The sequence below is a fragment of the Oryctolagus cuniculus genome, chromosome 12 (genome assembly GCF_964237555.1).
Source record: "Oryctolagus cuniculus chromosome 12, mOryCun1.1, whole genome shotgun sequence".
NCBI lineage: Eukaryota > Metazoa > Chordata > Mammalia > Lagomorpha > Leporidae > Oryctolagus > Oryctolagus cuniculus.
In genome coordinates this window covers 66280992-66294089 of record NC_091443.1, presented here as the reverse complement: position 1 = coordinate 66294089, position 13098 = coordinate 66280992, and the positions used below count along the sequence as shown (strand labels likewise).

General features: G+C 46.8%; 2 protein-coding genes across 8 annotated transcripts in view; one reads left to right on the top strand and one right to left on the bottom strand.

Annotated features, from left to right (window-relative positions):
* The window catches only part of MAPDA (N6-Methyl-AMP deaminase), a 37221-nt gene extending 33990 nt beyond the window's left edge, over positions 1-3231 (bottom strand). For 3 of the 7 annotated variants that reach the window (XR_011380883.1, XM_008269104.4, XM_070054109.1), the window contains exon 1: positions 2785-3097. The gene's annotated coding sequence lies outside the window, so the exon portion shown is untranslated. Of the gene's footprint in view, positions 1-1867; positions 1975-2588; positions 2668-2784 lie in introns of all 7 variants that reach the window. The other 4 variants (XR_011380885.1, XM_070054108.1, XM_070054107.1 and 1 more) reach the window with 3 other exon arrangements.
* On the top strand, positions 3156-5899 carry LCMT2 (leucine carboxyl methyltransferase 2). The gene has a single exon (XM_051822461.2). It carries the CDS (start codon positions 3156-3158, stop codon positions 5211-5213), a length of 2058 nt encoding a protein of 685 aa, XP_051678421.2. The 3' UTR covers positions 5214-5899.
* Positions 5900-13098: the final 7199 nt, after the last annotated feature.

Genomic DNA, 13098 nt, shown 5'->3' with positions numbered 1-13098 from the left:
AAGGGACTGAAAGGCAAAAACACTGGGTTCAGATCTTTCTACATTAATAAAATTTCAACAAGCTACAACAAGGCCCAAACCAAGTCTCCAGTCTCCCAGGAAACTTTTTTCATGCTTCTTTGACCACTCAAAATAATAAAAATATTTGGTACTACTTATTGTGCACTATAAACCAGACACTGAGATAAACCTCAATGATTAATTAAATTCTTACAACTCATGAGGTATTATTACTCCCATTTTACATAAGAATAAACTGAGATTACAAAAGGAAAAAACAGGGTGGGCAGAGAGGGTCTTTGACTCAGGTGTTAAGATGCCACTTAGACACAGGTATCCCATTTTGGAGTTTCTCTGCTTGGGATGCAGCGTCCTACTCACACACACCATGGGAGGCTAAAGGTGATACCCTAAGAAGTTGGGTTCCTGCCACTTATATGGGATACCTGGACAGAGTTCCCTGCTGCTGGTTTTAGCCTGGACCAGCCTTGGCTGTTGAGGATATCTGAGGAGTGAATCACCAGATGGAACATCTCTGTCTCTGCCTTTCTTTCCATTTTTTTTTTAAGATTTATTTATTTATTTGAAAGACAGAGTTACAGAGAGAGAGGGGAAGACAGAGATCTTCTATCTACTAGTTCACTCCCCAAGCTGTTGTAATGGCAGGGGCTGAGCAGGAGCCAGGAACTCCATACTGGTATCCTACATGGGTGGCAGGGATCCAAGCACTCAGGCCTTTCCAAGGCACATTAGCAGGGAGCTCAATTTGAAGTGGAGCATCCAGGACTTGAACCAGTGCTCATATGGGATGCCAACATTGCAGGTAGCAGTTTAATCTGCTGTACCACAACACCAGCCAAAATCTGCCTTTCAAATGAAAATAAATTTTTAAAAAATATTTAATAGAAGGAAAAAAATCCTAGAACACCAAAATCATACATTTTGCCCTATTCTCTTTCCTCTTAAATCACTTTTCTGGCCGGTGCCGCGGCTTAATAGGCTAATCCTCCACCTGCGGCGCCAGCACACGGGGTTCTAGTCCCAGTCGGGCCACCGGATTCTGTCCCTGTTGCCCCTCTTCCAGGCCAGCTCTCTGCTGTGGCCTGGGAGTGCAGTGGAGGATGGCCCAAGTACTTGGGCCCTGCACCCCATGGGAGACCAGGAGAAGCACCTGGCTCCTGGCTTTGGATCAGCGCGGTGCGACGGCCGCAGCGCGTCAGCCGCTGCGGCCATTGGAGGGTGAACCAACGGAAAAAGGAAGACCTTTCTCTCTGTCTCTCTCTCTCACTGTCCACTCTGCCTGTCAAAAAAAAAAAATCACTTTTCTTGGTCTCTTTGCAAAAAAAAGACATTCGTATTTTAAACATAACATCTTCAGCCTACTAACTTGTTATTAAATAAAGCCATTTCTACAGAGCTCTGGTTTTTTCAGTCTTTCAACTCCTTTTCCCCCATTTGGCTCTCAATCAATTCTGAGATACTTCACAGATCAGCACTAGTCCTCTCACTTTACAGAAGATCCAAAGACCCAGGAAGCTCAGGGGAGCCCTCCAGCCAGGCCCCTCAGAGGTAATTCCAAACTCTTCCAGTGTTCCATTGCATCCAACTGCTTTACTCGAAACTGACAACCCTGCCACCAACTGCACAGAGGAAACAGAGCTATCAGGCACGACTCCCTTCTATTTCTCAGTCTTCATCTCACATCCAACCTTATCTTTACCCACACTTTTTTTCCCTCATGAATCAAGGGAAAAAAGGTTCACTCTTCTGTCCCCAGGCCTATTACCTTACTACAAGTCCTTACTCCTCCAGTGAGTTCAACCCCTCCCTTTCCACTGGCTGATTTCCCTCGGGGACAAAAAGGTACCTGCTTTATTTGCTTCCATCTGAAAACAAAACAAAGGAAAAACTCTTCTTTATCCCACAATCTTCATTAGCTATTGTCCTCTTTTCCTTCTTGAGCTAAATAAGCGCCTGCAAAGTGGAATTTAGAGTGAATGTCTCCATTAGCTTATCTCCCATTCACTGAAAAATGGATCTGTCCTGAATGTTACACACAAACTGCTTTCCCTACCGAGCTCTTAAACACCCAAGCTAAATGACATCTTTCAATGAACAAATCTTTATCCTGACCCCAACTTTTTCTTGACGCCAGTGTTCTAAGTCCTGGCTGGATTCCCAAACTGCTCTTAACCACTATGTGATACTACTTCCAGTTAACCACAACATAGAGTCAAGCTGATTTCATTCTCTATTGCAGTCAAGTCACCAAATCCTAACCAATAAATTGTAAATGTCCTAAATATCTCTGGAAGCAGCTTCCTACTGACTCCCAGCCATCCAATCTATGGTTATTTCGGACTCCAACCTGGGTTCCTTCCTGAAAAACAAGGCTCAGACACATCACAGGGAATAACGACCTCGCTCCCAGGATCTCCCCTTCCTCGCATGCCTTCAGCATCGCCTCGGAATCACACCATTTTGGAAGTGGAGGGGGAGTGTCGCTTTATAGACGGGAAACAGCCCAGCACAGAGCTGGGGGTACAAGGGAATCAAGTTACCTGAGGGAGGCCGTTTACTGTAAATACCTGTAAATTAGATGTTAAGATCAGTTTCTTCACTTTGCACCTGACCTCACCGGTTTGTCTTCAGGTTTAAATGTAGCCCCTTTGACAACAAAAACGCAATTAGCAACTATTATTAATCAGCACCCAGAAGAGGTCCGTGGTGCTGACCACTCCTTCGCTATTCAAGGAGTCAGGTCGTCAGTCCCCAGAGACTCACCTGGAGATTTCGCAACTATGAGGCTCTAAACATGTTTTCTCTTCAGACTGAAAAGCTGGTACAGAAAAATGCAAGCGGCCCTCCCCTAACACACATATCACAGGGGTAGCACGCTGTCTTCCCGGCAGAACCAAAAAAAGGTCAATCGCCCTCGTATTTTAGCACAAGCTACCCCTTCCTGAGCTCATTGGCGCCGTACGCTCTCCCCGGAAGTGACGCACATTCGTGCGCGGAAGAGGAAGTCCAGAGGAAGGGTTTCTTTTTTAAATCCCCCCCCCCTCCCCGTACGGAAATCTGTGAGGTGTGCATTACAGGCGCGAAAGAGCGGCTCGTGACCGTGCCGGGCCGCCGTTCCTGAGTCTCTCCTGGCCATGGGCCCGCGGAGCCGCGAGCGTCGGGCGGGAGCAGTGCAGAGCACCAACGACAGCAGCGCCCTCAGCAAGAGCTCCCTGGCCGCGCGCGGGTACGTGCAGGACGCCTTCGCCGCGCTGCTGGTTCCTGGAGCCGCGCGCCGCGCGCCGCTGATCCACCGCGGCTACTACGTCCGCGCACGCGCCGTGGGGCACTGCGTGCGCGCCTTCCTGGAGCGGGCTTGCGCGCACCCCGAAGGGCGTCGTTCCCAGATCCTGTCTTTGGGTGCAGGCTCCGACTCGCTGTATTTCCGCCTCAAAACTGCAGGCCGCCTCGCCGGGGCTGCTGTCTGGGAGGTGGATTTCCCGGAGGTGGCGCGGCGCAAAGCGGAGAGAATTGGAGAGACGCCAGAACTGTGCGCGTTAACCGGCCCTTTCCGGAAGGGGGACCTGGCGTCAGCGCTGTGCTTTGAGAGCTTGGACTACCGCATCCTGGGCCTGGACCTGCGGCAGCTGCAGCGACTGGACGAGGCCCTGGCCGGAGCGGGCCTCGGTGCGGACTCGCCCACTCTGCTCCTGGCAGAGGCCGTGCTGACCTACCTCGAGCCAGATGATGCCGCGGCCCTCATCGCCTGGGCAGCCCAGCGGTTTTCTGATGCTCTCTTCGTGATCTACGAGCAGATGAGGCCGGAAGACGCCTTTGGCCAGTTCATGCTGCAACATTTTCGGCAGCTGAATTCGCCGCTCCATGGCCTGGACCGCTTTCCTGACGTGGAGGCCCAGAGGGACCGCTTCCTTCACGCTGGCTGGACTGCCTGCAGTGCCGTGGACATGAATGAATTCTACCAGCGCTTTCTCCCCGCACAAGAACGCCAGAGAATGGAAAATCTGGAACCCTTTGACGAGTTTGAGGAGTGGCATCTGAAGTGCGCCCACTATTTCATTCTGGCAGCTTCTCGGGGAGACACTTTCTCCCGAACTCTGGTGTTCCCACCCTCAGAGGAGTTTCCCCGGATAGATCCAGCTTCCCCTTCAGGAGTCTTCCCTGCCAGTGTAGCCACAAGGGACATCCAGGGTCCAGACCTTAAGAGATACGGCCATGCCTCCGTCCTCTTGAGCCCAAGCACCATTCTCACTACAGGAGGATTTGGAGAGCAGGACGCACGGCACTGCCGCGTGAGCAAGTTTCACCTGCTCTCAAGAGACTGTACCTTTGAATGGAAAGGCAGCCAGATATGCAGTTGGGAGACAGGGGCTCAGTGGGATGGACGCCTTTATCACACAATGACGAGACTTTCGGATACTCAGGTTCTCATTCTGGGAGGGAGACTTTCCCCAGTAAATCCAGCCTGGAAGGTTCTCAAACTTCATCTTCCTAAGAGTGAAGATAATAGCAGTGAGGGTGTGCACGTGACCGTAACGAAGACTGACCCAGAAGATTTCTCTTTGTCATGTTGGCGGCATTCGGCGACAGAAGTGTCCTGTCAGAATCAGAAATACCTGTTTGTGTATGGGGGTCGAAGCGTGGTGGAACCTGTATTCAGTGACTGGCATTTCCTCCATTTAGAGACAATGACCTGGGTCAGGATCCCTGTGGAGGGGACTGCACCTGAAGCTCGACATTCCCACAGTGCCTGCGGTTGGCAAGGGGGAGCCCTTATTGCTGGAGGCCTGGGGGCTTCTGAGCAGCCATTGAACTCTGTATTCTTTCTGAAACCAGTTTCTTGCGGATTCCTCTGGGAATCAGTAGGCATTCAGCCTCCCATTACCCCAAGATATTCCCACACAGCTCACGTGCTCAATGGAAAGCTGTTGTTGGTGGGAGGAGTGTGGATTAATTCCTCCTCGTTTCCTGGAGTGACTGTGATCAATTTGACTACAGGACTGAGCTCTGAGTATCAGATTGACACAACATCTGTGCCCTGGCCTCTAATGTTACACAATCATACTAGCATCCTCCTTCCTGAAGAGCAACAGCTCTTGCTCCTTGGAGGAGGTGGGAACTGCTTTTCCTTTGGCACTTACTTCAACCCCCATGCAGTAACATTAGACCTGTCGTCTTTAAGTACTGAGCAGTAAGGACTGGACTCGGGTATATTCAGGACCCACTAAAGTAGATAATAAAGGTTTCCATAAATAGGACTTGACTCTGGCTATAGGTATTGCCATTTCCTCCCCTTTTTTTCCCTTAACTATATTCAGCACAGAAAGTGTAAAAGATTATAAAATACATAATAACAATCATTAGGATAGTAAAAAAGTAAAATCTAGCTAGAATACAGAGGCCATACAAGCCTTTGTATTCATATGTTCTGTTTGTTGGTCTTCCTCCAATTAGGTAATCTAAGTTTAAGCATTTATTGAGTTAAAATGGCCTTTTACCTAAGTCAAGGAAAAAATGTGCCAATCCTGAGCCTTGTGATTTGAGAAGGTGCCTTGGAAAAAGCTTCACACAGATATTTGATGTCAACACAGAGTTGAGACGGGTGTGTGGTTGTCACTTGGGGCATCCCATATCAGTACCTTTTTTGAGTCCCAGGCAATCTGCTTCTGATCTAGCATCCTGCTAGATCAGAACACCCTGGAAGGCAGCAGATGGTTCAAATACCTGGGTCCCTGCAATTGACATAAGAGACCTGGATGGTGTTCCAGGCTCCTGGCTTCAGCCTAACATAGGCCTGGCTGGTGCAGGTACTGGGCGAGTGAACCAGCAGATGGAAGATTGTCTTTGCCTGTCAAATAAAATAAGGAAAACTAAAAGAAAATATGTGTGTGTGTGTGTGTGTGTGTGTGTGTGTGTGTAGTGTTGAATATAGCTGAATGGACATGGTATTGACGTAATTTTCTTCATATATGAACCCTGGAATAACTACAATTAGAGTTTGATTAAAGCATTGTGCTCTTTAGTGCAACAGAGAACTCTGCAATAGCTTTAACTACCAGAAACATTTGTAGGACTCAGTGAAAAACCAAAACCATTTTTGATAATTTTTTTTTTGCTGCTGGTTCCATATTTATTTAGATCTGTGCCAGTGTACCAAGCATTCGATGTGTTACGTTCATAGTATGTTTTACTCTAGATCTACTCTCCACCCTTCATTACACTCTGTCTCAACAAGCTGACTTTAATGACCACATTAGTGTACTGTGTCCTCTAGTTTCTAGTTGAGTCCACCAGTCAGGCACGAGAGAGGAATGTGGGCAAGAAGAGTGAGTCAGGATATTCTGCTAGACTGCAGGTTGGCAATGGCTACATTCCGTCCAATGCTACAGCTCCTGTCAATGTAGTCCCGTTCTACAAGACAAAGCTCTAGTCTGTGTCACTCCAAGTGTCTGTAATTAATTGTTCTTTTTCCTTAACCTCTGCATGTATAGGAGTTGTAATGGCTTCCCAACTGCCCAACATAGGAGCTATGCGCAACAAGTGACTATTGAAACAACATAATTAAAATTAAGTAAAATTAGGAATTGGAATTAAGTGATTTAGTCATGCCACATTTTAAGTGCTCAATAGCCAAATGTTGGTTATGACTACTGTAATAGACATAGATGTGTAACATTTCCATTATTGCAGATTTACTGGACACTGCTGAGGTACATGAGCACCTTGACTTGGTTTCCTGTCACCGATCTTGCCCCATTAAAATTGGTGTCTTCTTTAAATTCTCAGTTATCCTTTTTTTTTTTTTGGACAGGCAGAGTTAGAGAGAAAGGTCTTCCTTTTCCGTTGGTTCACCCCCCAAATGGCTGCTACAGCTGGCGCGCTGCGCCGATCCAAAGCCAGAAGCTAGGTGCTTCCTCCTGGTCTCCCATGCGGGTGCAGGGCCTAAGCACTTGGGCCATCCTCCACTGCCTTCCCAGGCCACAGCAGAGAGCTGGACTGGAAGAGGAGCAACCGGGACTAGAACCAGGTATGCCGGCACCACAGGTGGAGGATTAGCCAAGTGAGCCGCGGCACTGGCCCAGTTATCCCCTTTCAACAGACAGTTTGTTTCCTGGTGAGCTTTGTGAGATCATTGAAATGTCTTAGTTCTTCATCTTTAAAACTGAACCTTAATTTGTCCTCTAAGTTGTTCATACTTCGTGAAATTCACATTTAAAAAGGAAGTGGCTGGGGCCGGTGTTGTGGCACAGCCACCACTTGCAACGCCGGAATCCCATATCCAAAGTACCAATTTGAGTCCTGGCTGCTCGGTTTCCAGTCCAGCTCCCTGATAACACTCCTGGAAAAGAAGGGAATAATGGTCCAAGGACTTGGACCCTTGTAACTCATTTGGGGGACCCAGATGGAGTTCCTGGCTTCTAGCCCAGCCCTTGCCGTTGTGGTAACTTGGGAAGTGAACCAGTGGATGATAGCTCTCTTTTTCACTTCCTCTCTTGTGTTCTTGTCACTCTGCCTTTGAAATAAATAAATTTTTTCTCAAGATAATAGCTTTAATGGTATTAAGTGTACTACTTTAGTATACCTTATTAGTCTTCAGTCAGTACTGGAAAGCTTTGTAGTACCTTGACTGAAAGTACCTAAATAGTTCATTAATAACTATAAATGTTAATATTTTGGATGTAATACAGCACTTTTTCTCAAATTTTTAATTAATTTTGCATATCAATGAGTGTGAAAGATGATTAACAGAAAACCAAGTATATGGAAAGGGGCATGTTGGCTGTTAGATGAGGACAAACTGAACAAAGAGTTGGAGATTTAACTTGAGATTCTTAAGACTTCACAGCGCCTTTTCTGGGAAATAAATAGTTTGCTACAGCTGGGTGGGCCTTCGGCAAGGCTATCAGTGGGGCAGGTACTAGGTAACTGGCAGGAATACAACTATGATGATGTGGGGAAGGGGAGGACTGCTTTGTGATTCTCATCTCTAAGTTTGCCACAGCTACCCCAGTCTCTTAGGAGCAGTTTATAGCAGAACACTACAATGAAACAAGTGTTCACAGCTAGAGAGTAGATAGTACCAGGGTTCGAACGAAGGTCTCACTCTAAAGACCGGGTTATACCTTCCACGATGCTGCTTCTTAGAAGATGCCATCAGCCATTATTATGTTAACACTTTTTTGGGGAAAAAATTGAGGAGAAAAGTGGGAGCATCAGGAGAGTGTGGATGTGTGCCAGACCTAGATGAGTCGTATGGTGGTGCCAGTTCTCTTGAGCACTGCCCAGTATGGCACCTTATGAGTAACCAGGCTTTTTCTCCCTACAGATGTAACCCACATTTTCTGTGAGTGACTACCAGATTAAGTATGCCCTTTACCTTTCTAGATTTGCATCATGCTCAGTTAAGGAATTATTCATCTTTTAAGTTCTATTCATTAGGCAGGGGTGGGGAAACTTTTTTTCTGCCAAGGGCCATTTATAACATCATTCTCAGGTCATACAAAATTATCAACTTAAAAATTAGCCTGCTATAGATGTATTGAATTTCAAGTCCTGCCAGTCGTTGCCTTGGCAGGGCCAGACCAAATGATTTTCCCCCACCCCTGCCTTAGAAGGTTTTTGTTCTGAGACTTATTTTATTTATTTGAAAAGCAGAGTTACAAAGAGAAGGAGACAGAGACAGAGATTTTCCGTCTGCTGGTTCACCCCTCTAATGGCCGCAATAGCCAGGACTGGGCCAGGCAGAAGGCAGGAGCCTGAAACTCCATCTGGGTCTCCTACATGGGTGGCAGGAGCCCAAGTATTCATGGCCCAAGTAGGCCATCTTTTGCTGCTTTCCCAGGCACATTAGCAGGGAGCTGAGTTGGAAGTGGAGCAGTGGGCCTTGAACTAACAGTGGTGTCATAAACAGCAGCTTACCCCGATGCACCACAATACCGACCCAAAGCCTTAGAAGTCGTGTCAGGAACATTTATACTGTGCTTTTGGAGAATATTTTCTGAGTATTGACGGGTGCTGGATCACTGTTTTGGACATTGATGGAGAATACGTGGTTGGGAAGGGGAAATTCCTTGGCTGAGGGAGGGAATTGTGTCTGCCTGGTTCACTTCTCTATCTCAAGCATGGTAGCTGCTTCAATAGTTCTTGGGTGGAATTTCACACTGGCACTCAAATAGATTATCTCTGAATATTACTATAATGCTACCATGCACAAATAGATGTCAAAAGTTCCTGTAATTACTTGTACGTGTAGGTAACCATTAAAGTTTCAAAGACTTGGGGCCGGCTCTGTGGCGTAGCAGGTAAAGTCCCCGCCTGCAGTGCTGGATTCCATATGGGCGCCAGTTCGAGTCCTGGCTGCTCCACTTCTGATCCAGCTCTCTGCTATGACCTGGGAAAGCAGCGGAGGACGGCCCAGGTCCTTGGGCCCCTGCTCCCATGTGAGGGACCTGGGGGAGGCTCCTGGCTCCTGGCTTTGGATCAGCGCAGCTCCGGCCATTGCAGCCAATTGGGGAGTGAACCAGCAGATGGAAGACCTCTCTCTCTGCCTCTTCCTCTCTGTGTGTAACTCAGACTTTCAAGTAAATAAATAAATCTTTTTTTAAAAAAAAAAAAGTTTCAAAGACTCTCTGCTTAAGAGTTTTTAAAAATTTTCTACACTTATTTAAATGAACCCAAGGACTCTGATATGGAATTCAGGTGTCCCAACCAGTGTCTTAACAGGCCAAACACCTGCCTTGTTTTAGAGCCTTTTAAATCAATTTCCTTGACCTGAGTAAAGATGCAGACTTCCTGGTGTTGTTCCTAGCTTTACAGAATAAACCTGAACCTTCTCCCTGATTGCAAATTCTAGCTGATTCTCATTCTCTTTTGCTCCCTGGTTACCTCATGTCCTTTGGAAATGAAATGAGTTAACTTTGCCAAAGGGCTAATCTGAGGGAGTAGGAACATTCAATTAAATATCCTCTGAGCACATACACATAGGATCTTCCTGTGGTGGTGTGATGCTTCCCTGGTTATGACTTGGTGTGTAACTCTCAAAGTAAGTTTCATAAAGGAAGAGGAAAGACCTTGCCCTAATTTTTATGTGAAAAGTCATTCACCAACTAATTGGCAGGCTAAGGCCAGGAAATAAATTGCAATAAGAATGATTCTTAGGATTTTACATGACATTCCGTTTTTGCTAATTCCTTAGGCTTTGGTCACATTTTTAGGTTTTCCATTGGAGCTCCAACCTCATATTTACACATTACTTCAGAAAGAACGAAGCTGATTTTTCTTGTTTATGGCTACATCAGCAACTTAACCAAAACAATATTTAAGAAAAAAGATCGGCCAGTGCCACGGCTCACTAGGCTAATCCTCCGCCTAGCGGCGCCGGCACACCAGGTTCTAGTTCCGGTCGGGGTGCCGGATTCTGTCCCGGTTGCCCCTCTTCCAGGCCAGCTCTCTGCTGTGGCCAGGGAGTGCAGTGGAGGATGGCCCAAGTGCTTGGGCCCTGCACCCCATGGGAGACCAGGAGAAGCACCTGGCTCCTGCCTTCAGATCAGCGCGGTGTGCCGGCCACAGCGCGCCAGCCGCGGCAACCATTGGAGGGTGAACCAACGGCAAAGGAAGACCTTTCTCTCTGTCTCTCTCTCTCTCTCTCACTGTCCACTCTGCCTGTAAAAAAAAAAAAATCGCCATTTCCTTTTCTCAGCCACCACTTCCATTTCTTGTCCACCAAAAACTATCAACTAAAAGAGCAGTAATGGCAATGACAATCGAGTCCAGTCAGCAATATTTTTCTTACCAGTGCATAATATATAATAGATGCCCCCAAAATATTCACCTCATGAATACATGGTTGAGTTAGGCTAAAATTAGTAATAAATTAGTACTGAATTGTAATGTTAAGGTCACAGATCTCCACCAGAAAAATCAAAACACAGTTATGATAATTAAAAATAAATTAGTATTGGTGCCAGAATAGACAAATGGATTCAGGAATAGGCTGGTGGAGAAGTGGTGTTCAAATCAAGGAGGAAATACTGGGCTACGTAATATATGGTGTGGGACCCCTTGCCTGATGAAAAAATTATGTTAGCTCCGTGCTTCTCACCAATCACAAGCATAAATTCCAGACAGATTACAGACTAGACTCAGTCGCCGCCAGCGCCTCAGCCCAGTCGCTCTTCTGCCCCTAGCTGCCTACTCCTACGCCATGCTGCGGGACCAGAGCTTCTTGTGGAGCATCTTCCAGAACGTGGACAAAGACAGGAGCCGGTGACATCGGACAACAGGCTGCAGTGGGCGCCGTCCAGTGGTACCCAACTCTGTTGGGTGACTGTCGGGGTGGGTGACCGGGAGACTGTCAGGGCGCTCATACCTGTGTATGACGGGGAGAGCGAGGCTGGCGTGTGGAAGGTAACAGCACTGACTGGCACACGTCTTCCGCACCTGTGGACAGCGGCAACTCCAGGATGATCGGCCAGAACCAGCTCAAGCAGACACTCACAGGTTCTGGCTGCCAGCTCTCTGACTAGTTCCAGTGACACCCTCGTTGGGAAGCCTGACAGACAAGGACAGGGACAGAACTCATTGCAGCCTTCAGCCAGGGCTGCGGTGTCCTGCAGAGACTGATGGCTGGATCCTGTCTCTCATGAAGAGTATCTTTTCTTGCTCTTCAGAATCCTGCAATATCAGATTTGTGAAGAGCAACACAACTACAGAAGAAAGACTGAAAATGCCAAATCTCTTACCTTTAATGGAATGGAACACAGATGTTAGATTTTACATAATAAACATCTGGGACCTGGTTGTATGTATGTGGATAGCTGATTCATGTATTTGCAGTTTTAACATAATCATTATGATGCAAACATGTGGTTTGCTGTTTAATTGTACCAAAAGGTAAAAATATAAAACTCTAATAATGTATCAGGAATTCCACGTGTCAAAAACACATCATGAACATTTCCAGATTCTCCAGTTCTATAGTGAAAATGTCAGCCAACAGGTCTTTAAAATAATCCAGAACTAGCATAGAGGCTTTTTCATGTGCCTTACTTTTTAAAGAAGAGTTTATTATATTCATTGGAATATGTGACATAAACAATAAAGTAAATGGTGCAGAAAAAAAGATCAAACTCACACACACACTCTAACTGCTCTAAATGAGCATTAAAACAAGTATAGGCCGGCGCCGCGGCTCAATAGGCTAATCCTCCACCTTGCAGCACCGGCACACCGGGTTCTAGTCCCAGTCGGGGCGCTGGATTCTGTCCCGGTTGTCCCCCTTCCAGGCCAGCTCTCTGCTGTGGCCAGGGAGTGCAGTGGAGGATGGCCCAAGTGCTTGGGCTCTGCACCCCATGGGAGACCAGGAGAAGCACCTGGCTCCTGCCTTCGGATCAGCGTGGTGCACCGGCCGCAGCGCGCTGGCCGCGGCGGCCATTGGAGGGTGAACCAACAGCAAAGGAAGACCTTTCTCTCTGTCTCTCTATCTCACTGTCCACTCTGCCTGTCAAAAAAAAAAAAAAAAAAAAAAAGTATAAAGGAATAAGTATATAATCTTAGGGGTAGAAAAGACCTTAAAGAACACAAATACAAAATGCATAGAGAAAATCTTGACACCTTTAAATATCTACTTAAAACTTTTGAACAACAAGAAAATGCACTCACATGTTAAAATGTTAGTGGTCAATTAATCTTTTAGATTGGAATTGCTCTTTTCTTTAGAGGAATATCTCACAGCAATGAGTCTCTTCTCTCTCCAGGGTCACATCCTAGAGAAATTTTTGTTTTCATTTCTTTTAGATTATTTGATTTTATTTATTAGAGAGGCAGACTTACAGATAGTGAGAGGAAGATACAGAGAGACAGCTCTTCCTTCTGCTGGCTCACTCCCCAAATGGCTGCAACGCCTGGAACTGCGCCAATCTGAAGCCAGGAGCCAGGTGCTTCTTGCCAGTCTCCCATGTGGGTGCAGGGGCCCAAGTTTTGGACCATTTTCTACTGCTTTCCCAGGCCACAGCAGAGAGCTAGATTGGAAGAAGAGCAGCCGGGACTTGAACCAGCGCCCATATGGGATGCCAGTGCCGC

Excerpts from the sequence above, each read along its gene's own strand:
- LCMT2 (XM_051822461.2), top strand. The coding sequence starts at position 3,156 with ATGGGCCCGCGGAGCCGCGAGCGTCGGGCGGGAGCAGTGCAGAGCACC.